We start from the raw sequence: 27,264 nt of genomic DNA, 5'->3' as shown, positions 1-27,264 counted from the left end.
TACCCTTTGTGCCTCCTCTTCCTTGGTTTCCTGGAAGACCTCTGGCTCCTTGTTGCCCTCGCTGTCCAGGATTACCTGGTGCTCCTCGAATACCGATATCACCTGGATCTCCTCGCACAAAGATCGTTTCTCCAGGAGGACCAGGATTTCCAGGCTGACCTATGGTAAAATAACTTAATTCTTAATACATGAATGAAGCATAAACATCTAAAAATAGCCATGTTCCATTTGTTTCTTTGCTTTCTGTTTTTTTGTGGTGGGTTGGGTTTTTTTCTATCCTGGCACACAGGACAGCCCTTGTGTGTTTTTGGAAATATTAGCCTTTGTCCAAGGCACTGTAAAGAAGACAACAATAGGAATAGCTCCCAAAACTATGTAGATTCTGTGCAAGCAAAAAGAGGCAAGTTAATGTTACGTGCATTGAGACAGATTCTCTGTATCTATCACAGTGCTGGTTAGCCTTCCAGCCTTCATCCCATTTCCCAACAGGAAGTAAGTCTTTGTGGACTGGGTAAGGAAGGGTTCAGATAATAATGTAAGGGGTCAGAACAACTGGAAAGAGCTCCATTTGAGGACCAGAATCCATAGGAATTGACTAGATCCCTTGGGAACCTCTGCTTGTAACAGAATCACAGAATGGTCAGGTAAGGGACCTCTGGAGATCATCTAGTCCAACCCTCTGCTAAAGCAGGTTCTCCTAGATCAGGTTTGCACAGAATTGCATCCAGTGAGGACTACATAAATGCTTACAAAAGAGTTGCCAGCTTCAGCTTTCCCAGCTAAATTTAGATTGGAAAGGTTTTTGTGGGTTTACCAACAACAGTGGGCTTCTGGACCATGTGTTTTATCCTTCTTGCTAGGAAAAGAGGCCAGTAATCTAATTTCTGTTTGCTTTGGTGGAAACTGAGATGTCTTGTAGCAGCAGTACTTGTACAGAATTACTATATAGGCCAGAAAGCTGAACATGAAGAGCTGCATTTTATCCTTGCTCTCATGATCTATCTGGCATTCACTTCTCTGCGTATTCACTGAGGTATTGATTAGTTTCTTTGTTCCTTATACGCTTTTATATGTTGTTCCACAGACGGTAACCCAGTGACTCCTAGCAGCCTCAGGGATTTTTACATGACCAAATCTGATATATTTGACATTTGGTTTTAATACCTCTGATGCCATCTAAACCAGGTGGTCCTTGATCACCTGGAGGACCAGGAGAAGCACTATCAGGAGATCTTCCCATAGGTCCAGTGGGTCCAGCAGGTCCTCTTCTACCTAAGGCATCACATTTAAAAAAAAAAAAAAAAAAAAAGCGTGTTTTTTAGATTACAGAAATAAATTACTAAGTAAAAGAATGCTGCCATGTGAAGTCATGGAGGTGTAACGTCTGCTCTCACTTGTATACTGAACAAACCAGTGATTAGCCTACTGAAGACATCTTGTCAAAGTGAAAATATTTATTATGTTTTAAAAATTTTTCATTCTTTCCATAAAACCAACTTAAATAAAGAATGAATCATCACATATTTGGATATTGCCACAGATAGCTACCTTCTCTTGAATTCTAATGACATGAGAAATGGTAAAAATGTAAGATGAGTGCGGACTATGAAATCATTCTGCCTGGGACAGGATAAGATTGTTCCCAGAAAAATTGAGTTCAGCCATTTCCTAAAAATCTCAGTGAACAAGATGAATTTACTAGACTTAAATGTATTTTTCTCCTCATTTGTAATCTGGAGTTTTGCTAAAGAAGACATTGGTGCCCTTAGATGTGAGAGGCAGGAGTTACAGAGGAGTTACAGGTTACCATCCTCTGCAAGACACTTTGGGGTAGTCGCAGCTTGTTAGCAAGTGTGTTGCAATCTGTTGCCTTCTCTTTTCTACAAAAAAACCCATCTAGTTTCTTTAGTCTTGTTTTTGACCCCATCCTTCCATTTACTCTGTAGTGAGTTTTCCCTAATTTGTCAAAGCTGGACACACTATACCATGAGAGGCCTTGCTCATCCTATGGCAAGCAGTGTTAATACACCTTCAAATGAAACTTTTTATCTTTTTTTCCTCAACAGCACCATTCTGTTGACTCTCCCAGTTCATGAACTAGTAACTGAATTGAGAAAAAAATGACCATGTCTTCATCTTAGAATAATTCACCTCACAAGAACTCATCTCCACTATTTTTCTTCTGTGTGTTTATGTGACACTGTGGCAAGGTTTGGTAGAGTAAAGCTAATGTCACCTCTAATCACAGAACTGCTGAGGCTTGGGTGGACTCTGGAGACTTTCTAGTCCAACCCCCTCCTCAAAGCAGAGTCAGCTAGAGCAGGTTGCCTAGGACTCTGTCCAGCTGGGTTTTAAGTATCTCCAAGGATGGACACTGTACAACTTCTCTGGGCAATCTGTTCCCATGTCTAATTACCTTTATAGGAAAACCAACACTTTTCCTTATGTTTCCATAGAATTTCTTGTACGTCAGTTTGTGCCACTGCCTCTTGTCCTGTCACTGGATACTATTATGAAGAATCTGTCGCCATGTCCCTCCCATCAAGTATGTATACACATTGATAAAACCTGCCTTGAGCTTTCTCTTCTGGAGGCTGAGCAATTCCCACTCCCTCAGCCTCTCCTCATACGACAGATGCTCCAATCTCTTAACCTTAGTGGCCCTTCCTCAAACACTTGCTCTTTCCTACTTCTGTGCAATTCCTACATCACCAAGGCTCTTAAGTAACCATAGCAATCTTGTGATACAGTTCCATTGTTCATTTACATCAGAACAGTTGAGAGAGATTTACTATATTTCTGTGACTACTAGATCTCCTGCACTCTTTTGCTTCAGGAATTTCTTCCCAAGAGACGACAACACCTAGCAATTCTCTAAGTCTGTCCAAGTCCATCATTTTCTATTCTCATCCTTTGCTCTCCTGGAACGTAATAAGAAATACCGGTGTTTCTGTATCTGCTCAGGAAACATCAGCATGTTATTGCAACAGAAATGTTTTCAGGGAGGGAATCTTCTGGGCATGTATTAATGTTCATACTAACCAGAGGAAGAGCCTGTATGAACTTCATTTCAGCTCTGCAGGGCACCACTAAGGAGAAAATCTTTTCTTACCTGGGAATCCTGGGAATCCCCTTTCTCCAGGGGGGCCTGGAATAGAAATACCAGGCCATCCAGGTTCACCTCTGTCTCCTTTTGGTCCAAGTTCTCCTGGGTATCCTGGAGGCCCTGTTTCACTTTGACCTTTATAGGAGAACAGTTATGTACATAAAGCTTACAGTGAGTACAAACACAGATGTGCAGAATAGAAATACCAGCTGCAGATGTTCCCCCTTGCAAGGATCGCCTAGTGATATTTTTCTGGTTCTCTCTTGGAAGCTGGATAGTGTTTTGTTGAATCTGGCCCTAATTCATTTCTTTCAAAGAAAGTAATTTCTTTGTCTTAATGCTCCTCTTTAGGGGTTATTTTATATGGTGTCATTGTTGTCTGTAACTTGAAATGTAAACTGATTGCATGGTCCTAATCTAATTTTCTGTTGACATATATTTGTAATCTCTAGATAAATGGTGAGCACTGTTTCTTAATATTGCTTCAAAAGCACCTTGTGAAAGTTTCAAATAGACCAGCGTGAGTGAAATGCAGGTTCCTCTTAAGTTTATGGCACAACTCCCACCCATGGACTTTAATGGGGCTGGGATTTCATAAGTCTCCTTTTAATTTTTTAGTTTTATCTTTTACTTATAAAAAAAACCTGGAGACTTGGCTCTCCTTTGAATCATATGCACTGAATATTTTCATTTTATAAACAGCCTTGAAAGGTTCCAAAAAACTTTATGAGTAATGGAACTTTTAAAGTTTTCCCCACAAATAACTGCAGGTGCGTCATTAAGCATACTTGAGATTCTGTTTGAAACTTTAGTCTGAGCCCTGATGATATCTTCTGGGCAAGGCAAGTACCAAAATAATGTGCATCGTTCTTTGCATATTCAGTCATTTAAGAGATTTTTTGTTTCACATAGCTGTTTTCCTTCTTTACCTGGAGCTCCTGCAGAACCTTTTTGACCTTTTAGTCCATCCAAGCCATCCAGTCCAGGCAGTCCAGGAAGACCTGAGAAGTATTACAGGCATGACTAGGTGCCATAATAATCCTTTAAAGTTACAATTAAAAATTATGCCCTTTTTTCTGACAACACATTCTGGATCAAGACAGGGTATTTGCTGAATTTGATTCTTATTGGTAACTGAAGACAAGATCATTACACCTAAGTGCAGTATTTTTGGAAAGGAAACTGTCATAAATCTGAAAATAGCAATCATAATACAGTTTCACATCAAAGAAATCAGAAAACATACCTTTTAATCCTTTAGACGTTTCTATACTGCAGCTAGCAGCAGGAAGCCTACTATGGGCTAATTTTCTCTATAGCAAACCTTGTGTCTGTGGCTAGACTACTACTGCTACTTGCAATTAACTAGTCCAAAGTTAGCTGTGTTATCACTACATGACCAAGTGACTGGGATGCAGACACTACCCAAAATAACTGTAAAGCTGGAACTTCTTTACAGCTTCTTTTCCAGATGTAGGTGCAATCTAATCTAGCTGCACTAGAAAGATGCTAAATTTTCACCTGGCTGCTTTTCCCTGGTCCGGTAGATTTCCCACAGAAAACTATGCTTTTTTACATCACGCTATTACAGAAATTCTTTAAACTCAACAGCACAAAGTCTTTGGAGACAAAAAATCTAATTAAGACCTATGTTGACTTGTGATAGTATAGAGCAGTTTTGTCACTAGTGATGTTCACTAGATGACCAGATCACAGCTTGAATGTTTGTGGTAGTCAGACATAACTTTTGCTTTATAATTTGGGCTCTTTTTGAAAATTGCTAAAACAAAAATGCCATCTATTATCTGTTTTGGTTTTTTTAATTGACCTGATCTGAGATTGTGTTTTTGTTTGCAGTGGAAGGTAAAAGTGTCTCCACATCACTAGCATTTTTATAGTTTCCTAAATTGTATAGATAAAGTATCAAACATGAAGACATACACCTACTAAATCCAGATGGCAGCCTATCACCTGGTGATAGGAACAGATCTGGCAAAACTGATGGGTCATTTGGTAACAGGTTAAGAGTTTTCAGAGAGAGGAATAGACTTGGGATGCTTCTTGCTCCACAGGAGGACAGGTTAGAGCAGACACTGATCATCCAGAAGTAGAACAATACTGTCAGTGTCTATTCCTGTCTCTTTTCCATCTTTGCTGTTTATCTCTGCCTAATTTCCCTCCACACCAGTTCCTCTCCCTGCCATGTAGGATTCCCAGTCCAGTTGCAGTGGTTTCTTTCCACAAGTCTGAATTATCTTTCTGTCTCTCTCCTCCCTGGCTAGCTACTTCCTGGCATAGGTGATACAGGTTCTCTCTTTCAGTTCCTGTACTTGATCCCAGCATATCCTGCAGCATGCAGATCTGCTGTATATCCACAGCATGAATCATGGGAGAGTTTATTGCTATACGTAAGCACATATGAATGGATATATATTTTTAAAGTTTATAAACTGGTCAGATTTTGGCAGGAATCCTACGGCAGATTTGCTGTAGGAACAGCAACACAAATGTCCTTCGTTAACTGCATCACCTGCCAAATGTAAAGGTCCCTACTACAATGATGGGTCATATGAGAAAGGAAAAATAAAAGGGCACTGGAGTTCTCTAACAGACACACAAAAAATAATAATCCCATAGCTTTGTTCTCAGAAACTGTTCAATTATTTTAGTTAAAAATTAACAAAGGAAGGAAAAGAAAGGGGGGTGGGGGAAATCCAGCCTGTAGCAAAGAGGTCTGGAAAAATTTTAAATCCGAAAGATTGTTTGAAAACCTGCAAGACATCATTAATATACTCTGTGTAATCCCCTTTATAATATGGGATACTCGTAATCCAACCTGTAGTATTTTCTGTGCCCTTAATTAACTGCTTTATAACTTCTCATGACATTCTAAGTTCCACTCCTGCTTTCTGTAGCCTGCTTGTGCTTTGGGCATGTTCCCATTTTCAAATTTATGTAAGAGTCGCATGCCAGTTTGGGAAATCTGACTAATATTTTAAAATGCTTATGAACTCCTAACTAATTTTGGCAGCCAGGTTACCATATAAAACTTTTTTGATCTTTAGCTCATTCGGGCAAGACTGATGGCTTGGTTTCCTTGCTTTCCAGGGAATTTCTGACACATTTGCCAACAATCCATTATAATATCAGCACTTGTAATTCTAGATTTTTGGATTGCTATAGTCCCATATTTCTAGGTACAGCTGAATTGGCTGACCTATGCATGAACCACTGTTTCTGTATTTTACAGTCCAGTTCAGCTGCTACTCACACAAGTAATTCTGCTGAATTCTTAATATTACTTGCTTCATCAAGGATTACTCACACAAGTAAGGCTTGCCAGGCTAAGCCCTTAACTAGTAAAACTCTCTCTGTAATAAAGAAAATGTGATTATGCTTTGGTAGATGCTGTAAAACTGTGTTTTTATTTAATCTAAAGGTTGTTCAGGCACAAGACACAATGTAAAGGAGAAGCAATTAGTCTAACAAGGCCATGTACTTAGCTATGAACAGCCAATTAACCATTTCACTTCTTATGCTAGCAAAAATATTTATTGAAAATAGTGTTAAGATCTATATTCTCCAGTTGAACAGAAATACAAATTCCATTAAGCTTTCATTACTGGGTACGATTTCAAAGGTGTTGACCTTCTTTTCAGCTATGCTGGCAATATATAGAATTCTAAGGCTTAGCAGGCAACTTGTTCTCTAATGAACTGCAATTTGTAAATTTGTAACTGCACTTTTCCCTCTACAGCATGTGTGTTAATTTGTTACGTTTCCTGTGCAGGACTTGGGATAACTTCTGTACAATATAGAAGTGTCTTACCACTTATGACAAGAAAGAAAAAGTCTATCTTCTACTAAGAAGTTTTCAGCAAAAGGCGGCTCTTTTTTTTTATTTGTGGACCCCTCTCAATTAAAACATCCCTGTCACTGCAGATCTTTGCTTTTGTTACAGCAAATATTGTTTGCAAGAAATAGATGTTCTCTTGCAGATTATGCACCAGCAAGGAATCAGTCTCGACACTTTAAATGAGCACCGCTTACTTTACTGCAAGTAATTCTAAATGGTATCATTTAATTTTTCAGTTTATAAAAAAACTTCTCAATTTTTCCTTAAGTTGAATTTGAAAAAGTGAATCTATTGTCCTCTCTAACTATTTATCATAACCCCAAGTGTTACTTTACTGTGATTTCTGTATATGGGTCACTAATATTCTTCCTGTCCAGGAACTGGTTATGATGTGCACTATAACAGAGAGAATACAAAGTAAATCTTTGATTATCTTTCTTTATGAAGTATTAATGTAACTTATAATTTCAATATATCAGTCTGAGTATATTAAAAGTTAATAATGTTCTCCAACAAAACCAACTGTATAGATAAACGCTGTTCAATCTAAGCATATCACTGTGAGAAGTGTAAATTAGATTTGGAGAAAACATTTTTACATTAAATCCACCAAAAATCAGGTTTTGGAGAAAACAAAACAACAACAAAACCACCAACAAAAACCAACCCAAGTTATCTTATCACAATTAAAACAAATTTGTAAGCCAGAACTGTCCACAGCAGTTTGCTGGTTTTGTAGAGTAACAGTGGCGCTCCATGGTGAAAAGGTAGAACACAGCCTAATTGAAGTGAAAGTGAAATATCTGAATTACTGCAAACTCCTTTTCCTTTCCTTAACTTCTGCTGTCAGTTACATCAGCTGAGCCAGAATCTGTTTCTGCCTTCTTTACTACTCATTTTAGATTGTAGACCTATTTTCTGAGGTAGCATTTATGTTACTTTTCAAAGATAACAAGAACTGGCTTAATGCTTCTAGTAGTTTAAGAGAATACAGAAGCAAAATCATGCTCACAGTTAGGCCTTTTCCATTTTCCCAACTAAAAGGGCTTTTATGTCTGGCTCTGTTACGTTACCAGTAGAACTGCACTGTATACTGTTTACCTTTTCTGCCTTGGGATCCAGCTAATCCATGCAATCCCGGAGGTCCCACAATTCCATGTTTCCCTTTTTCTCCAGGTTCTCCTGGCAGTCCCTGAGAACCTGTAGCTCCTGAGAGTGGAAAAAAAAATAAAAATCTGTGAATATGCAGAGCTATTAAACGGTTGATTGGGTTTTTTCATGCTATGCAGCACACTCTGTTAATCAGAGGTACCTGAAAGTGTATGGGCATATGTAAGGAATTGAAGGATCTTGCTCTCTGAGACTCTGAGCAGAATATTGCTGCTGTCTATACATACTGAAATAGCTTCCCACACATGCCTTCATATGATCTCTGATTTCTCTAGCCTTTTCCACAGAGGTGCCTCCTCAGCAACATTTTCCTGTTCCATATTTCTTTTGGGTTGTTACATGGCACTATTTTTTACACTTTGGCATTACCTGGAAATCCAGGTGTTCCTGGGTATCCAGGGTCACCCTTGGATCCTGGTTTTCCAGGTTGTCCTTGGATACCTGGTGAACCCTTCTCTCCTGGGTATCCACAGGGTCCTTAAGAAGAAAAAAAAAAAAAAGAAGAAGAAAAATACCCAGCATTTATTTGTTTGAAGTTGCTTATTCTTCTTCTCATGATAAGTTTTAAAATAGAAAAGTTCAGTAAGAGGCTTCCTGGCTAGAAAAAGAGTTCTATTAAAATACTTAAGATCCTTGCATCTCTTTGTCAGCAGTGAATTATACTGATCTCTCTGGTGATACCTGAAAGCAGAAAAGACCAGCAAGATACAGCCAAGCCAGGTTTCATCCTGGTGAGTATTGGCATGTTCTGTACTAGACAACAGGAGGCTCTACCTCTTATGTTCACGCTAGCCATATTGCACGTTGTGATGCCTCTCTAATCCCTGGGTTTGTAACTGTAGAAAATACCATTCGATAAGCACAGGAACCAAACCTCCCCCTCCGCTAACAAAACTTAGAGAAAATAAGTTCTTAACTCCAATTTTTAATTTGATCAGACAGATGTACCTGGTAATCCGGGATCTCCAGGAGGCCCTTTTCGACCACGCGTACCAAGCAGAGGAGTTGGGTCACCTCTCTTGCCTGTTGAGGTACAATGACTTTCATTTCATAGAAGTATCACTTTATTCCACAAAACGAAAGGTGGACAATTTTGTAAGATCAGACAGTTTATTCATAGATTATTTTTTTAACAGCTATAAAAGAGACTGAGAGAACACAGAATGAAAAATGCTTTAGCACATGCAAATTATCTGCCAGCTCAGCTTGTCCTGAAGTACTAACTCAGTTTGTGTCTAGTATGATTCCTAACAGCATTCATGTAAATTTCCTGTAACAAAAAAACCCACAAAACCAAACCCAAAAAACCAAAACTGAACCCCCAAATTATGGGAACTTTCCCAATACTGACAGCATATACTAAAAGATACAGCATAAATACCCTATAATGCCTTTTTAAACAAAGAGAACTTACACAGGTTTGTGAAGATGTGCAAAATCAATACAGCATGAGTCTATTTAGTCAATAAAGAACTTATAGAGACTAGCTGGGGACTCTAAGCCAGCATTATCACCTTCTTTCTGTCTGTGGTGAAATTCCTGTTTATCACAGAATCAGTTCTGAGCAATTTTGCCTTATGTTGTCTGTACAGATGTGACCTCTCCTACTTATTCATGCTGTCTCTAGCTACGCTGTCTGATTTTTGCTGTGAAGAGTCAAAAGGAAATATCAAGTTCAAGTGTTGCTAGAAATCCCCTGCCGTAGCAATCCCCACCTTTACTAGCTATTTCCTGCTTTAGTTTTAAGGATAACTTTTCCAGTGAATTTGTTTTCAATATATTTTATGAAGTTTTCTTTATATTGAGTATTTTTCTTTGCTTTTTTTTTGCATGAGACTATGTTTCTTAGATGAGAAGGTCTTCAATTTTTGAAGAAATGGAAACTGTAACTGAGAAAAGAATTTCTTCTGTCCCCTTCATGCTTTTTTCCATGCAATGATTTAATTTCATTATTTATTAGTAATGAAATCCTGCTCCAAGGGAATTTGAAATATGATGGATGACACCACTTTGTATGTCTCTGAAACACTTTTAAAAATCTAAATATTATAGATTTTTTTTTCAGAGTAATCTCTACCTAAGCAGAAAACAGTATGCAGAACTTCATCTTTTCAACTGAATATTTTTGCACGCATGGGTATGAACTCTGCCTGATTTGTTACACTATCGGAAGTTCCAAGAATTCAATTATTATAACGTGGAAAACACTGGAAAATAAGTTATATAAAAGATATTATAAATCATGTTGAAGTATTTAAAAGATCATACATATCTGTACAATACCATACCATAACACCACAAATTCCTGCATTTTCTCTTATTTAACTTAACAAATTTTACAGACCCATAAGAGTGGACTTTTTATGTGTTTGATGGAATTATTAAACTCTGTGAAATTTGACACAAATTTATCTTCTACATCAGTAGGACCTACTTTAAAAGGAACAAACAGTTAAAGAATATAGTGAAATGCAAATTTTGCCTTCAGGTAAGTCAGACTTGTTTCTAATTACATTCATATTTTTAATTATTTTCACTTCTGTCCTGTCTTCCTTTTTCTAGTGAGTACTCTCCATCTATCAGAGCATACACATCCTAATAATATTGCTCTTTTCAAAAGCATGACTATATAAATTTATTACCCTTAGATCCTTTTGGGCCAGTCAGTCCTGGATTTCCAGGGATTCCTGGTAAGCCAACGTCACCCTAATTTTTTAAAAAACAAAATAAAAATGTTTGACATATGATATTGTGTAGCATGAATGAGGTATATGAGCATTTGGTTCTCTTACATTGGTGAACAGACCAGCAACTACTGTGAATAACCGAACGGTATCTTAAGCTCAACAGAAAAGGATGCTGTCTTTGTTACACGTCTAACACTGACCACTAACACTTCCAAGAAACTGTAGATTAGACTTGCTTATCATTTTGGATTTGTGTCTTTATGCTGACTCTTGGCTTGAACTGCTTAAATTCCCCACAGATGGCTTGAGTAATTTGATTTAAAAAGTACCATAAAAATGTACCAAATATTGTTGTATGTTACCCAAAATTTACTACAAACATTAACCAGAAATACGTTGTGATGTAACAGTAAAAATGTAAAAATGTCTCTATTTTTCCTTTTGAATTACCTATAATCAGCAAAACACAGATTATACCTTCAAAGAAATATAACAAAAGCCAAGCCAAGCTATATTCCTTTACCAAAAAAACCAGCTGTACTTTATTATACTGTATGTAATCTCACCACCTGTCTAGCATACAATCCAGTGAAAAATTTTACCTTGTATCCATATGTGATATATGTGTGGTTTTGCATATTTGTTCTTGAGCGATACTGCTTGCCTGGGTTCTGTTTGGTGCAAATTATCAGTATGGGCACAGAATATTTGGTTGGTCTTGTCTACTGGCTTGGCCGCTCCACATAGCAAGGTAGGAGGAAGCAGTTATATATTAATTTCATACTTGTGCTGCTGCTATGTTATGATCTCTGCAGTAAGTGATTTGTCAATCTGTTCTTAGGAATAGTGTTAAAGACTTGATTGTGTATCCAATTTTTGCCCCTCTAATTACAGCAGTGTAGCCTGGACTTCCACCAAATGGCAATTTAATGAAATCACAACATGCAGTCAGGAGAGAGGGGAGAGGCCCCTTGTTGACTGTGACTACAGTTCCTTCTAGAGTGTAATCAAAACACTGAAGTGCTGCATGAATTTATTTTTTCTAGTATACTGACAGTCTCTTCTCAGGAGGTATATCTAATGGGTAAGTACAATAGAAGTACCCTTCATGGTATTTCTTGGAGGCAGGAGATAACTGCAAAGTCCAGGACATTTCACTACCACTTTGTTTACCTGGTCACCTGGTTCTCCTTGAAAACCCGTAATTCCTTTAAAGCCTTTTGGTCCTGGGAAACCCCGAGATCCTGGAAACCCCATCAATCCAGTGTCACCATGGTCACCCGGCAGTCCTGGGACACCGTTCTTCCCTGGAAGTCCTGGGTGGCCTCTGAAACCAGTATTGCCTTTTTCACCTGAAGTTAATTACAGAAGAAGATAATGACCAATACAGTCATGCCATTATTTGACACTTACTTTGAATATGTCTATGCTTTCACACTTTGTGTGCTTTGTGTATTGACTTAGTAATTGTCCAAAGAACGTAGGCTGCTAGTTGAAGAATCTATAAACACAATAAGGTTGCTGGATATTACTGCAGCTACGAGTCCAAACCTGTGAAAAACAGCAGTGATTTATATCAGATGAATGCGTGTGTATGCAGGGCTTTATTTTATGAACTTACCTCTTTCACCTCTAAATCCATTCTCACCAGGAAACCCTGGATCCCCCCTTTGTCCTTTCTCAAGACGGATGTTAATGCAGCCACTGTCTCCTGGAGGTCCTCTTTCACCTTTGAACCAAACATGTGGAATGTAAGTAAATTCTCTTGAGTAACATGTTCTGAAAATTCATTTTAGTGAAGACTTTCATAACAGAGAAAGCCTTAAAATACTAATGCAGTTCTCAGTTGTTTCAACAGGCTCACTGCTAACAGGATTTATTATCCTTCTCTTACATTTTAGTTAATTGAGCTGTAACCCAGGTGATGTTAAATCAGAATTATTCCCTGCTTGTCTGGAGTATGAAAAATGGCAATTGTATTGTCCACTACACAGTGCACTGTCTGTGATTGCACCTTGGAGATGGTTAATCCCCTTCCTGTAGTAATATTTAGAGAGATTATTTCCTATATGTTTTACATAAGTTGAAATACACAAACAATATGATAGAAAACTTGAAAAATCTGAAGGTTCAGATGTGTACAGGACAAAATTCAAGGTTTGTTTGAATAAGTGATCTCACTCTGATTTAGTGGTAAATGCACCGATTGATCTGAGTGGAATTAATTTTTCGTTAGTTATTTTTCATTATGCATTTATAACTGAGCTAACTGGATTTAGTATTTAGTACCTCTGAAAATATAAGTGAATATATCCCTGTAACAAGAAGTAGTAGTAAATACATTCCTAATACAGTAGCAAAAAAAAGCAGTAATATAACTACAGAGTGAAGAAGCTTTTTACAAACCTTTTATTCCCATATCCCCGCATTCTCCACTCGGCCCAGCTGGACCCATTATTCCTTCTTCACCTCTTACACCAGGGATTCCCATTGGGCCTTGTGTTCCTGGGAGTCCTGGGAATCCTTGGGGTCCTTGAATTCCTTTGCTTCCTGGTAATATTAAATGCTTTATTTACACATTCAGTCTGCTATGCTGTTGCTGCCATATTCTAAGGAAGAGTATAAAGCAAAAGGCAGAAAGCTTAGAAGGAGTCCTTAGGAAATCAGCAGACCTAGAGAACCAATAGTTGGAGCATGGCTTCATGCCAAGATCAAACTTGTCTTAAATCCAGATTGCTCCAAAGCAAACACCTTTCCCCTCCCTACTGCTACTCCCTGGAGGTTTATGGTACAATTACTGCTAAAGCAGTTATCCCCAACACATCTTAAATACAACGCATAGCCTAAGACACTACCAGATTTTGCATATGGCTACTAGAAATTACAGCTCCTACTGCCCAGATGACAGACAAAGGAAAACAAGATTTTGTTATAGTTACTCAAAAGTTTTGCCCATTAGCCAGTGAAGATTTGGGACTAAGGTCACATTTTTTATAAGTATTAAAAATAATGTGGAGCCATTTCTCCACTTATTCAGAGAATCATGAAATAGAACCATAGAATTGTTTAGGTTAGAAAAGACCTTTAAGATCATCAAATCAACCGTTAACCCAGCACTGCCAAGTCTACCACTAAGCCGTGTCCCTAAGCACCACATCCACATGTTTTTTAAATACCTTCAGGGATGGTGACTCAACACTTCCCTGAGCAGCCTGTTCCAATGCTTTGTAACCTTTTGGTGAAGAAAACTTTCTTAATATCCAATCTAAACCTCCCCTGGCACAACTTGAGGCCATTTCCTCTTATCCTATCATTTTTCACTTGGGAGAAGAGATGGACACCTACCCACCACAACCTCCTGTCATGTAGTTATAGAGAGCAATAAGGTCTCCCCTGAGCCTCCCTTTCTCCAGGCTAAGCAGCCCCAGTTCCCTCAGCTGTTCCTCACAAGGCTGGGGCTCCAAGCATTTCACCAGCTTTGCTGCCCTTCTCTGGACATGCTCCAGCACCTTAATGTCTGTCTTGTAGTGAGGGGCCCAGAACTGAGCACAGTATTCAAGGTGCGGCCTCACCAGTGCTGAGTACAGGGGGATGATCACTGCCCTGGTCCTGCTGGCCACACTGTTTTGGATACAAGCCAAGATGCTCTTGGGCCTCCTGGGGCACACTGCTGGCTCATGCCCAGCCAGCTGTCGACCAGCACCCCCAGGCCCTTTCCCACCAGGCAGTTTCCAGCCGCTCTGCCCCAGCCTGTAGCATTGCATGGGGCCGTTGTGACCCAGGTGCAGGACCCAGTATTTCTTGTTGAACCTCATACAACTGGCCTTGGCTCATCAATCCAGCCCATCTTGATCCCTCTGCAGAGCCTTCCTACCCTCAAGCTGATCAACATTCCTGGCCAACTTGGTGTTGTCTGCAAACTTAGTGCAGGTGCACTCAATCCCCTCATCCAGATCATTGATAAAGATATTAAACAGAACTGGCCCCAGTACGGAGCCCTGGGGACACCACTTGTGACCGGCCGCCAGCTGGATGTGACTCCATTCACCACCACTTTCCGGGCTGGCTACCCAGCAAACAGTGTGCTCCATCCGAGCCATGAGCAGCCAGTTTCTCCAGGAGAATGCTGTGGCAAATGGTGTCAAAGGCTTTATTAGAGTCGAGGCAGACAACATATCCACAGCCCTACCCTCACTCACTGGGCAGGTCACCTTGTCATAGCAGGAGATCAGGTTAGTCAAGCAGGACCTGCCCGTCATAAACCCGCGTGACTGGGCCTGACCCCTGGCTGTCCTGCACGTGCCGTGCGATCGCACTCAGGATGATCTGCTCCATGGTCTTCCCTGGCACCCAGGTCTGGCTGACAGGCCTGTCGTTCCCCGGATCCTCCTTCCTGCCCCTCTTATGCACAGGCATCACATTGTCAAAGCTCCTGTCTTCTGGGACCTCCCCGGTTAGCCGGGACTGCTGATAAATGACCCAAAGGGCTCGGTGAGCTCTTCCCCCAGCTCCCTCAGTACCCTCGGGTGGATCCCGCCTGGCCCCACAGACCTGTGTAAGTCTGAGTGGTGTAGCAGGTCGCTGACCATTTCCCCTTGCGTTATGGGGGCTTCACTCTGCTCCCCATCCCTGACTGCTAGCTCAGGGGGCTGGGAACCCAGACAACAACCGGTGTTACTGGTAAAGACTGAGGCAAAGGAGCCATGAAGTACCTCAGCCGTTAACCGCAGAATCTGTCACTGTTCCCCACCGCATACAGTAAAGGATGAAGGTTCTTCTTAGCCCTCCTTTTGTTGCTAATGTAGATATACTTATTATATTATAATGTGTATATATCATAATTCCTATCATAATTCAATAACCATATGTATAATATAAATGTATAATGGTATAGAAACATTTTTTTAATTGTTTTTCATGCCAGTAGCCAGGTTAAGTTCTAGCTGGGCTTTGGCCCTTCTAATTTTCTCCCTGCATAATCTCACAACACCCTAGCAGTCATCCTGAGTTTCCTGCCACTTCTTCCAAAAGTCATAAACTCTCTTTTTTTATCCTGAGTTCTAGCCAAAGCTCTCTGTTCAGCCACGCCAGTGGTCTTCCCCACTGGCTCATCTTTTAGCACATGGGGATGGCCTACTCCTGCACCTTCAGTATTTCCTTCTTGAAGAATGTCCAGCCTTCCTGGACTCCTTGGCCTTTCAGGACTGCCTCCCAGGGGACTCCATGAACTAGTCTCCTAAACACACCAAAGCCTGCCCTCCAGAAATCCAAGGCAGCAGTTCTGCTGACCCCCCTCCTTACTTCTGTGAGAATCGAACGCTCATCAGCATACAATCACAGGCTGCATTAGTAAAGAAGATAGTTTGGATATAATAAAAAGTATATAGTTCTTATTATAGCATCTTATAACAACAATCTATTACAGGCAGTCAGGAAGTAATACATGGAAATACGTTATTTTTATAAAGCAGCTAAAGCACCAGCATGCACCAAGATGCATCAAACTATTTCTATCCCTTGGTTTTTATCGTAAGAGAAAGAGCAAAGGATGATATTGTTACTGCCTCTACCCTGCTGCAGGGTGTTATTCTCAAAGCTGGAAAGGGAGGAGAGTGCAAAGTACTTCCCAGCCTTAACAGCAGTAGAAATTGCTCCCTCTACAAGAGAAGTTATAGATGGGGTGGTTTGCAGGATGTTTGACATACCTGTTTGTCCTGGGAAACCAGGTGGTCCTCTATTGCCTGGAAGTCCTGGAAGTCCTCTGGAGCCTGGATGACCTGGGGGACCTCGTGAGCCAGGAGCACCTTTGAGACCTTTGATTCCAGGTGGCCCAGCTAGGCCCCTGTCTCCTCTCTGACCTTTAAAGCCTGGTAAACCTGAGAAAAAGAATCTTAATCTATGTATGTAAATGCAAGAAAAGGATTCAGCAATTATATCTAAAAAGTATAAAATAATAGATTTTGGTATAAATTTGAGTATCATGAAACATGGCAAAATAACTTGAAAACTTTGCTACCACGCTGGATCTAATCTTGATTATCTAGGGTCTGCCTAGATTTTTCACCTGGAATGTTTCCTTTCTGGTATTTCTTTAGTGAGACACATATCGGTAGAAGTGCCCCGTGAAAAAATCCCTACTAATTCATAAATACCTTTGATATATGTGTCTCCTATCTCTCCCTAAATAACATTTCCATTTAAGAATAAGGAAGATAAAAGTATCACAGTAATTGCAGGAGCACAGTTAAGTTACTCAGGACAACAGAATAAGAGAACTCTTCTCTTTATTATTGACAGTGAACACACTGTGATTTGGCCAGTTAAGGAACACTATGGGAAGGGAATGAAACTTGGGAAACCTCTGACATGCACTCTATACATTCACTAAGTTTAAGAAAATGTGCAAAACATAATGTGCAGCCCCTATGGAAACATGTCCTTCCAGCCACAAAAGTCATGTGATTAAATCTGCTAGAAAAGATGCACAAAGCTTAGAGCTGTGAGGCAACCTGACGGATGTTGTGTACCTTGAGGTCCTGGCAGGCCTGTGATACCTCTGAATCCTGGTGGCCCTGGTAAGCTTGTGTCACATGGTGGACCAGGGAAGCCTGGACAGCCTGGTGCTCCTACATCACCTTCTGGGCCTCTAAAACCTTTGGCACCTGGAAATCCCGGGGTTCCAGGTTGTCCTGGAAACAAAACACATTCTAAAATGTTTTACTTCCATTACTCACAATCCCTTAGAGTTCCTAACTGTAATTTTGAAATTTACATGTTCAGTTATTGTAATGTCTTATCTTCTAGTTTTTGCATATATTATGAAAACTGATGCTTTTCTGGAATTTATAACTGGCTGTTGTGGGCAGATTCTTTAAGGAACAAATAAGAATTCAACTCTTGCCTATGCACAAGGGTGACTGCATGGCACAAAAAGCTAGTTTCTGATGCGTAGGAGCAGAATGGAAGGAGCTCCCTGGCCTGCACCAGCTACACAGCACTGGGGTCAGTTCTATAGGTGTTCCCTGACCAGAAGCAGGGGTGTGTCTGCTTAGGGCCAGGCAAAAGGAACATCTATAAAAGGAAACAGTAATATCTGCTATGAAGTGGGAAGGAAGTGGCACTATGAAGACATCTGCTGCAATCAGCAAAACTTCCCTGCAGAAATGAGGAGTGTAGTGCACAAGATATTGAGGATTATGTTGTATAACTCAAGGCAAAGAAATTCACTCTGCTCTCCCTGAGTGTTCTCCCACCTTTTGCCAGTCTTTTCAGATTTGAGTAAGCAACCTGAGGCAGGGACTATCTGTGTGACACAGCAGGAGGCCCTAAGCACAGATGGCCACTAGCAAATAAGAATGAGAAGCTGGACTGTTACTCCAGGGACTGGGTAAAGGCATCTTCCCTTCCTGCAGCACAGATCTCCCCAGTGGCTGATCAACATTAACTGTAAAAATGTAATTGTAAAAATAGGCTCACAGTTACCATTGTGGATCCAGGTAAAGAGTAAGTTTTATCTGAATCAGGACTGACTCTGCCCAGATTTTCTCCTTCGAACACATGAAAATGCTTCATAAAAACTGGCTCATACCTTGAAACCCAGGAACGCCTGGATCACCCCTTGCTCCTTGTTCACCAGGGGGTCCTGGCAGTCCCCTGTTGCCTGGGATTCCTGGAGGACCGTATGTAGTATCACCTGGAACACCTTTCTGACCATCTATGCCAGGTGGACCTGGAGGGCCTTTTTTACCATCAACTGTAGATCCTCTTTCACCTTCATCACCAGGATCACCAGCTGTGCCTCGAAAGCCTGTTAATATGGTTTTTAAATTCAAATGGGGCATAATTCAGAAGTTCTGCAACCCCCCCCAACCCCTGTGGAATATTATAATATAAATTTAACCAGAATTAAATTATCACTTTGCAAACAAAAATTATACATTAAATTTCAGGTTTCTCATTTTCAGCTAATGATGTGTGAGGATTGAAGGAGGTACTTATTCCTGTGGGAAGTGACAGTGGTTTTCTTTGGAGCATGTCTTTGTGTACTGTCATGCTTGTCCAGTTCAATCCCTTTGCTAAAATGATACTAATTATTCTCAGTTTTCAGAAACTATTTCTTCTCTGGACTTAGGTTATTACAGCACCTGTAATGCTGGAGGAAAGGGAAATTGGTAAGGATTCCTCTTCCATTAGCTTTTGTTGAAATGTGCTTCCTACTCTAATCTACCATGGTAACTACCTTACCCTGCAGGTATGCATTATACTTTGACCAGCAGGTCTCCTGGATTAAGAAAAGCTCAATTCACCTTCTGGCCCAGGGATTCCTGCTCCCGGCCTGCCTCTATAGCCTTTTGGCCCATCAAAGCCATTTGGTCCAGGATGACCGGGGAGTCCTTTTAAACCCTTTGGTCCTGGAAACAGAAATAAAATATGTAAAAAACCCGAAACAGACAAAAGACAGAGCTCTAAAATGTGTGATCTAAGGATCTAAGGGAACAGTATTGTTTCTTTATCCCATACAAATTCATGTACTTTGAAGACAAATGGATTTCATCTGCTTTGAACATTTTGGGCAAGAGCCACCACCCAAGTCACAACCAAATGCATGGCTGCTGGTTTTCTAAATGGACCTGTTCCCTAATCCATAAACAGCAGATGGCAAATCACCAGGGTAAATTAGAGGAAAAAAATTAAAATCTCCTATAACATTTTAACGTTATAGGACATCAACAATATTCACCTAGTGAGTGACAGATGTCAACTCATTCTTACATTCTTCTGTGCTATGTGCTGCTTCTGGAATGGTGCAGATGAGCTCAATACACTAATCCCTGTTCTTTCATGTCTGTACAAATTTTAGTTACCTCCCACAGTACTGATGTCAGGGACTGTGTAATACCATATTAAACAGCTTGAAAAACCAGTATCTCCATTGGTTCTTATCAGGATTTTCTGGGGTGTTTCAAACGTGTTGGAGGTGATCACAAGCAACATCTTGCTAGTTCCTGGGTAAGTTATTAGAATTTAAATTAAATTGAAGAAGCTGAAGTAATGGTAATAAGTATTCAGACGCCTGGGCTCAATTGCATCTTGCCATGAGCAATATAGTTTTAGAATTACAGTCTTGCAGCATATCTTTGCCTCAGACACCTTTTTTTCCCCAGTATGCAGATGTACATGTTCTAGGTCTTATCCAGCTCCAGCCACCTGTATGTTTTACAGACTCTCTCATGCATTTTAATTGAGGCAGGACAGAGTTTCAAGCTACCTTCAATGAATAATTTCTACGGGGGCAGCCTGCACACCTTTTGATCATCCAAACTGCAGCTTTCTGACCTTTGATTCTGTTACGTGAGTATATTGCTGCATATTTGCAGTTTTACATTTTGAGACATGTATCTGTTGAAAAACTAATTAGTGCATCTTTTTAGGATTCTTATTTTAATTAGTATTATAATATATATAATTTTAATTATTTTAATTCTTTTTTAATTAGTAACTTAAAATTCCATTTCAATTAAAACTAAAAATTATCCCATCTGCAAACATACCTTGAACTCCTTTAAAACCCGGGGGACCAGGATTTCCAGGGTATGGTATAATGCGTACAGTCTCACCTGAAGCAAGAGGGAGAAAGAAACTGGCCTATTTGATTTTAGATTAAATGGAGTCCCAGCATTTACTGTAACACTTCTGTGGAACTAACCAACTGGGTGTGCAAAGGTAAAGAGAAAGGACTGTTTATGCACATTGTTAGTTCTATATTACTTGAAGGTTTGAACAATCTTAAAATATATTTTTCTTGACACTTATTTTGCATACAATCTTGGTAATGATTTAAACTTGTAATACAGTTGTATTCTTCAAAGACAAACTTTTTTTTTACTTGTTGCAGAAATTTGTCTTTACAATAATCTCTGTAAGAAAGAGTATTTTCTTCTCAATTCTATGTACATTTCTTGTTCCTAGATAATTGCTATCAGTGTAGATTTTTTTCATTTTGGTAGGGATTTTTTATAACCAAAAAATGGACCAAGCTTTAAGTACGAGTTGTATTATTCCACTCCTTCAGCAAAAAATCATTTCCTTGCAAATCCTTACAATCAGGAATAGTCTTCACTCCAGAAAATAATTCTTCTGATAGCACGTAAGTGACACTTTGCAGGTTTAAGGCCCGTAGCAATTCATATTCTCACTACTGTCTGCTGCTAAATGCTCACAGTATTGTACCTTTCAGTGGCCATATTTCACATAACCACTGAGCCTGCCAAAATAAATTTTCAGTATAAATGAATAATACTGTATATAATACATATATAAAACTGTAATGAATGCTACCAAACATGTATCTTGTTATTTGGTTGTTAATGTAAACATTCAAAATTACCTTTCTGGCCCTTTGGACCAGGTGGCCCAATGTTACCAGTATCACCAAAGTCTCCAGGGCTACCTCTGACTCCGGGAGGGCCGGGAAACCCCAAACCAGGCAATCCCATCTGTCCTCTTATCCCAGGAAGTCCTGGGACCCCAGGGAATCCTTTATCACCTGGCAATGGTACTCCAGAATCACCCTAAAAGAAAAAAAAATGTTGATAAGAAATAGGAAGACCTAATTTCTTTCCTCTTTTTGATTATTAAAAGCCGTGTTAGAGAATCATCTGGAGAAACCACTCTTCCACAATTGAGTGACTACATGAAAGATATTAGTAGTTTTAAATATTCAAAGGCAATAGGAACAAAGGGTAGAGTTTTGTGGGGTTTTTTTCTTCCTCATCTCAGAATAGCACACAGTATAAGCAGAAATTATATTCAGGAAGACCAAAATAAACTAATACTTCCAAGGAAATAATTTTTTAATTGATAAAAGCTATGATTATTTATCTAGGCTAACATAAAGTGATAAAAGCTATTAATCTGCTAGGAATTTGGAATAAAACGGTACTCTTCATTAAGTAGCTAGCCCTTTCATAAGATACGATGTTACCTGAAATGGAAAAAAATTCTGAGAAAGTTAAACATACCTCAGCTCCTTTTTCCCCAGGCAATCCTAGTTCCCCATCTCTGCCATCATTACCTCTTTGGCCTGGAAATCCTGGAACACCAGTAGGACCTCTTTCACCTTTTATTCCTTAAAACAATTTGGAAAAAAATGAAGTGTAATATTTGGGGGGTTTTATTTCTGCTCAGGTAAATGCTGGGTAACTATTCATTATCTATGTATGATAATTTCCACTTCTTGAATTCCCATTTCCATAATGAGGTATTTTAGACTTGGGAAGGCAGCATGTTGTTGGATACCTCATGGAACAACTTGGTCTCTCTGTAAAAGACATGCTTACAGGCACCACAAGAATGTGGCTTTTGTTCATGCTATATACAGAGTGAAAATATTTTGCTATTGAAATCAGCCAGAGTTTTATTCTTGGTTTCAGTGAAATCAGGACATAGCAATGCCAAATGATGCAGAATGATTGCATCAATATTCCCAAAAAGTGGTTTTTTTTCTTTTTTTACCCCTAGATTTCTCTTGCACTGATATTTATGAATATAATTTTTGCATACAGGACAATAAAATGATTCTAACCCAAAGATTCATTTTGCTGTGTCAAGAGATCCTTTGCAAATAAACAGCAAATGTTTTGCCTTGCTTCAGCATCTGAAAACAGACACAGGCATCCAAAGCAACTTTTCACAAACAGTAAGATGGACGATCTTTTGTCTGAATAATTAGTTTAGCATTTCTAACTAAGCTTTGCCATCAGATTGCTGTAATTTGTTCTGTTTCTTTTGCTTTTGCAAATCATAACCATAACTGTGGAGAGGGTTTGAGCTATTTAATTACAAGAATTTCAGTTGTGCAAATGGTAGCCTATTGTTTCTCTTCAATGCCTAGTCAAGAGTAATTTTCAGAAACAGAGGCAAGAATCTGAATAGCAACTGAGATTGAGTTTTTCCCAAGAAGGATATTGGTAGTTTAAGTTGAGATAGCAACTGGGATACTGGCATCTGACACTTCAGGACTGGTTTCTATATGATAATATTTCTTCATGCTTTCACAATAATTGTATCCTGCTTAGTCTTTGCTATGCAGATCTCTGTAAGACCCTGATTATCAGTCACATGACATAAAAAGTCAATTATTAGCATTAATATCAAGCTGTTAAAACTGTTTTATGGCTCAACTATAGAGTAAAAACCACACAACACTGTTGATCTTGTATTTAGCAAGATGCACAAGATGGTACCAAGAAAGCAGTTTGGATATACATGACCTCTAGGCTTCAGTAACTTTCTAAACTAATGACTTTATTACAGAATAGATGAATACGGTTTTCTCACACTATTGCTCAGGCATTGTACAGGAAACAAAAAGGCTAATGATAAAATCTGTGGTTTTACCTTTTATTCTAACTCTTCCTGGATCACCCTTCTCTCCTTTTTCACCATGTTGTCCAGCAGAACCAGGTGGCCCCTTACCATTGGGAAAAAAAATAAATATTAAAAATTGTCAGTTATCTCCAGCAAGGAATCAACGTGGGAACTGAGGTGAAAAATAAATACCTCTCTTGCTCTTTCATTGTTTCCCAAAACCACAGCAATTAAAGTAAAATGCCAAAAGAAACACTTATCTCTTTTGATGTCTATAAAGAAATGTGTGAATGGCATCTGGCCTTTTCAGCTTGACTTTGCCAAACGCACAGATACACAACTATAAGAAACTGGGTCTATGGCCATATACAACTGTGGCTGTAAATGCAAGAATATTAAGATGCAAATGATTCACACTTTCCCCTGCAGAGTTCAACCCAGAATGCACCGAGGCTACACAGGAAGGGAACCTCTGGAGTGCGGCGACTGCTGTGTAAAGCCGTCCTCCCAGAACTGAGTAATGATAATGATAATGAGTAAGTGATGCTTTTTTCTGAGTGAAAGCCTGCAAAGCTGTGAATAAAAAAATTCATCTGCCTGTAGTTAGGTACCTGGCATTGTCAGAAGAATCTATGATTTGACAGGTTTAGAGGGGAGAAAAAGTACTTTTCTATATTTTTATGCTGATTTGTGCTGTCAGTTCTCCAAGCAGAGGGCAGTTTGCGTATCATTGCTGAGGGTCTGATCTTGCAACAGTATGTGTGGGTAAATATATTTTACCATGTGACATGTACGCAGAAGTAAAAGGCCACTAAGGTTGGAAAACTGGGGTATTATTGAACTAGTTTCCTCTGCTGTTCAAACTCTTCCACTAAGAAATAGGTAGAGAAAACAGAATTTATAAAGTGATTGTAAATCGCGACAGTTGTAAAACAGGAAGAAGACTTCTGAAAAATGTGGTGTATCTGACACTAGCAGTGACTATTTGTTAAAACGTCTAGATCTTCAAGTTAGCAGTGACAAGTCTGGAAAGTGAAATGAGATATTTGGCAAGAAAAGAGAGCAGAAAAATGGAAAAAGTATATATATGTGGGAAATCCATTAGACCAAAGCACTTCTGTATCAAAGTGGCTTATTTATTTCCAAACTGATTACTTTGTCCTTGTTTCTCACCTAAGTAACCCAAGAACACCAAAGTATTCAGGACAAGGCTTCAAGCTTTACTTAAGAGCCACAAGGGCTAAAATACACTTTCAAAAGTAACAAAAGATTGAAATTTCTCTTAATCCACTCAGGTAATAGGATTTTAAGAAAAGAAAAATAAAAATAAATGCAAAGCTTGCAATGAAACCATTAGAACTAGAATGACAGAGCCCCTCTATCTCCTTCCTTCAGCGTCACAATGGTTTTGTTTTGTATTTTTTCTTTTGAAAGACAATGTTCTGGAAATGTTTAAGCAATTCTGTGTGTGAAAAAGAGTTCTGCTATTAAAACAAAACAAAACCTCAAAAAAAGAAACACACACACACACACCATAATGGAACAGTCATAAATCCAAGTGTATCTATTTATATTTTCAAAGAAATTGCTCTCACACACAAGAAAGTATATTACAAAACCCCTCTATTGGCATGGTTTTGGTATGCAGCATCCTGGATGCACAGTCCACATGCCAGACCAAAACAAGTGGAACAAAATCACAGCAAGTCCAATAAATCATCTTATAATGTATTCCTAAAGCCGTTAGATTAATTGGTGTTTTGATTTATTGCTCACTGTGGGGAATAAGATAAACTATATGAAGCGCATTAAAGAAAATAAGTCAGTTTCCAAAAGTAATAGCTAGTTTCACTGAGTTAGGCAACAAGCATCACCCAGTAAATTACTGACGCAGGAAACATATAGGTCTTGAGCTCAAATTCGTTTTGTTTGTTAGTCCTCCTGACAGCCAATATTGAAGTAGAAATACACATCTGACCTAAAGGTATCTTTTAAATATTTCTTAATTATTTTCTCCCCTCCACCTTGCCATGAAAAATCTTTATATGGGTTTTCCATGAGAAACTGGATATCTGATTTGTTAACACTGGAATTAATTGGTCTTAGGAGAAAATGAACATGGTATGTTGATGTCAAATGATTCTAGTACTCAGAATCTTTACTAACAAAAAGTTCATTCAGTTACTGTTCTTCAGGAACTTGAAACGAAATTACACTACACTGCAAGGGAAGCTAACTGAGCAAATGAAAAGTCTTTATTTTCATGGTTATAGTAATTTTTCTTTCTATGAACTATTAAATCAAGGGCAAAATTTTTATTCCATTTCAGCTCTACTGCTAATATGTATGTCATAGAGAAAGAAGGCATTGTCTATAGCGGTGATCCTTGTGGAGAACAAACTGGCTGAGTAGTGACTGAAAATGGGAGATTTTTAAAGTTATATGTAACAGCAAAGGGATAATCGCTAACAAATAGCAATGCCTTTCAGTCTGTGGGAGTGAAAGACTCCGTATTATGTTCAGACTGCCTCATAAAATAAATTAACTGTATCAAATAAATTAAGCTTTTCAAATAATTTCTAAAAAATTAGTAAAAAAAATATAAATTACTTGAAATGCCTGAATAAAATCAAGGGTTCCTTTTTCTTCAGACCCTGTCCCACCCCGCGTGGATGTTGACATAAAATCCACCTTGATCTGCCAACATCATGCAATTCTTTGCCTTGATAAGGTTTTGCTGGTAATGCTTTCCTTTGAAATAACTGAAAAATCATTTGCAGTGGAACAATTTGTGCATCTACAATGTTTTCAAGAAAAACAATGGGTATTCAAAACTAAAAGAAAAACAAGTCAAAACAAAACAAGATGAACATTCACCAGCTTTCCTAAGCCTCCTGACCACCCCAGAAACACAGCATGGGATTCTGTCCCTCACTGTAAAACTTTGCCCACTGCCACAAGCAAAATCAGATAGAAGCTAATAAAATGCATCCTCCAACAAACCTGTAATAAGAAAACGTAGATAAAACTTTCAGATAGTTTTCCAGGGCAGTTCCTCCACAACTCTGCTTAAATGCCTCCTGTGGTAACTTGATGTTATTTATTTACTGAAGCTTATGAAAATTACTCACAGGGAGCCCTGGTGATCCCATTGCACCAGATAAGCCTGGGTCGCCCTTTTCTCCGTGCCTTCCAGGGTATCCCATTTGTCCTTTCTTTCCTTGAGCACCTGGAGGTCCTTGCATACCACGGGGACCAGGAGGACCAGCACTACATGAGCAGAGGCCTTGATTTCCTAGTGAATGTGTCAAAATTACATTGAAACAGTTGCAAAATTAAGAAAAAAAAAATAACGCTGCCCTTTTTTTATTGTGTGAGTAGCACCCAGACCATTTTATCTCGTTACAGCCTTCAAAGGAGCGAAGCCTATCAGTCTCTCTTTGCAGTGCTCAGTAACTGCTGCACCGACAGGGCTCCACCGACTTAGAAGCACCAATGCCAACAGGTGACTGAACTCCACACTTTGATGGGCCTTATCCTCCAACTTACCATAAACTTCTTGCGAATGTAGGTTGATATATCTAGCATAAGTCTTATATTCAAATTACTGCTGTCCAGGCATACTTACCCTTTTCTCCTTTTTCACCTTTTCTTCCAGGAAGTCCTATCTGACCTTTTGCTCCGGGTTCTCCAGGGATCCCTCTGTCAGTACAGATTACACCTTTGAAAAAAACAAATTGTACAGCTAGTATTCATCAGGTTGACTGTTTCCACAGCTCAGGTCACATGGTCTCCTCTCCCTTATCTTGTTATCGTCACGTGAAAGGCTAAGGATCTTATGAAATGCTTTACAAGTCCTTACTTACAGATCATACTACAAGAGTCAGTATGGCTAGAGTTGTTGACACATTGCTTTTCCATTGCCGCTGCTTCTTTCTTTTTCCAGTGTAGAACTTTACAAGTCTTGTTTCTTTACTAAATGATGCTGACTTGGGTTTGCTGTGTTTTTAACTTCAGGTGATATGTTTTTAGGGACGTTTTCATATATGTTACTTTGTGGGTTTAAATCAGCCAGA

General features: G+C 39.2%; 1 protein-coding gene and 1 long non-coding RNA gene across 6 annotated transcripts in view; one reads left to right on the top strand and one right to left on the bottom strand.

The window, feature by feature from the left end:
- Nucleotides 1–27,264, bottom strand: part of COL4A4 (collagen type IV alpha 4 chain) — an 86,520-nt gene that overhangs the window by 22,922 nt on the left and 36,334 nt on the right. The window contains exons 20-40 of the mRNA XM_080409964.1: nt 26,817–26,909; nt 26,320–26,483; nt 23,219–23,291; nt 21,841–21,947; nt 21,207–21,390; nt 20,371–20,436; nt 19,126–19,230; nt 18,408–18,626; nt 17,347–17,508; nt 16,525–16,695; nt 13,226–13,369; nt 12,441–12,548; nt 11,993–12,171; nt 10,775–10,838; nt 9,081–9,155; nt 8,502–8,609; nt 8,064–8,171; nt 4,036–4,107; nt 3,113–3,241; nt 1,165–1,272; nt 4–159 (exon numbers count right to left, since the gene is read on the bottom strand). Of these exons, the coding sequence (XP_080266090.1) occupies nt 4–159; nt 1,165–1,272; nt 3,113–3,241; nt 4,036–4,107; nt 8,064–8,171; nt 8,502–8,609; nt 9,081–9,155; nt 10,775–10,838; nt 11,993–12,171; nt 12,441–12,548; nt 13,226–13,369; nt 16,525–16,695; nt 17,347–17,508; nt 18,408–18,626; nt 19,126–19,230; nt 20,371–20,436; nt 21,207–21,390; nt 21,841–21,947; nt 23,219–23,291; nt 26,320–26,483; nt 26,817–26,909 (2,595 nt within the window). The remainder of the gene's footprint in view (nt 1–3; nt 160–1,164; nt 1,273–3,112; nt 3,242–4,035; nt 4,108–8,063; nt 8,172–8,501; nt 8,610–9,080; nt 9,156–10,774; nt 10,839–11,992; nt 12,172–12,440; nt 12,549–13,225; nt 13,370–16,524; nt 16,696–17,346; nt 17,509–18,407; nt 18,627–19,125; nt 19,231–20,370; nt 20,437–21,206; nt 21,391–21,840; nt 21,948–23,218; nt 23,292–26,319; nt 26,484–26,816; nt 26,910–27,264) is intronic.
- LOC308072712 lies at nt 76–26,296 on the top strand. 5 transcript variants are annotated; one of them, XR_013931758.1, is made up of 7 exons: nt 76–164; nt 8,783–8,863; nt 9,071–10,620; nt 10,781–11,903; nt 12,471–12,570; nt 20,066–20,170; nt 22,384–23,157. It is a non-coding gene; the product is annotated as an uncharacterized lncRNA (long non-coding RNA). The 5 variants fall into 5 exon arrangements; XR_013931757.1 differs by lacking the exon at nt 76–164 and adding an exon at nt 23,618–26,296 and having other exon boundaries at nt 8,517–8,863; nt 22,384–22,517; XR_013931756.1 differs by lacking the exons at nt 76–164; nt 22,384–23,157 and adding an exon at nt 23,618–26,296 and having other exon boundaries at nt 8,517–8,863.

This window comes from Falco punctatus, assembly GCF_963210335.1.
Source record: "Falco punctatus genome assembly, chromosome: 13".
Lineage (NCBI taxonomy): Eukaryota > Metazoa > Chordata > Aves > Falconiformes > Falconidae > Falco > Falco punctatus.
The sequence above is the reverse complement of the archived record's forward strand: the minus strand, read 5'-3'. Positions and strand labels throughout refer to the sequence as shown.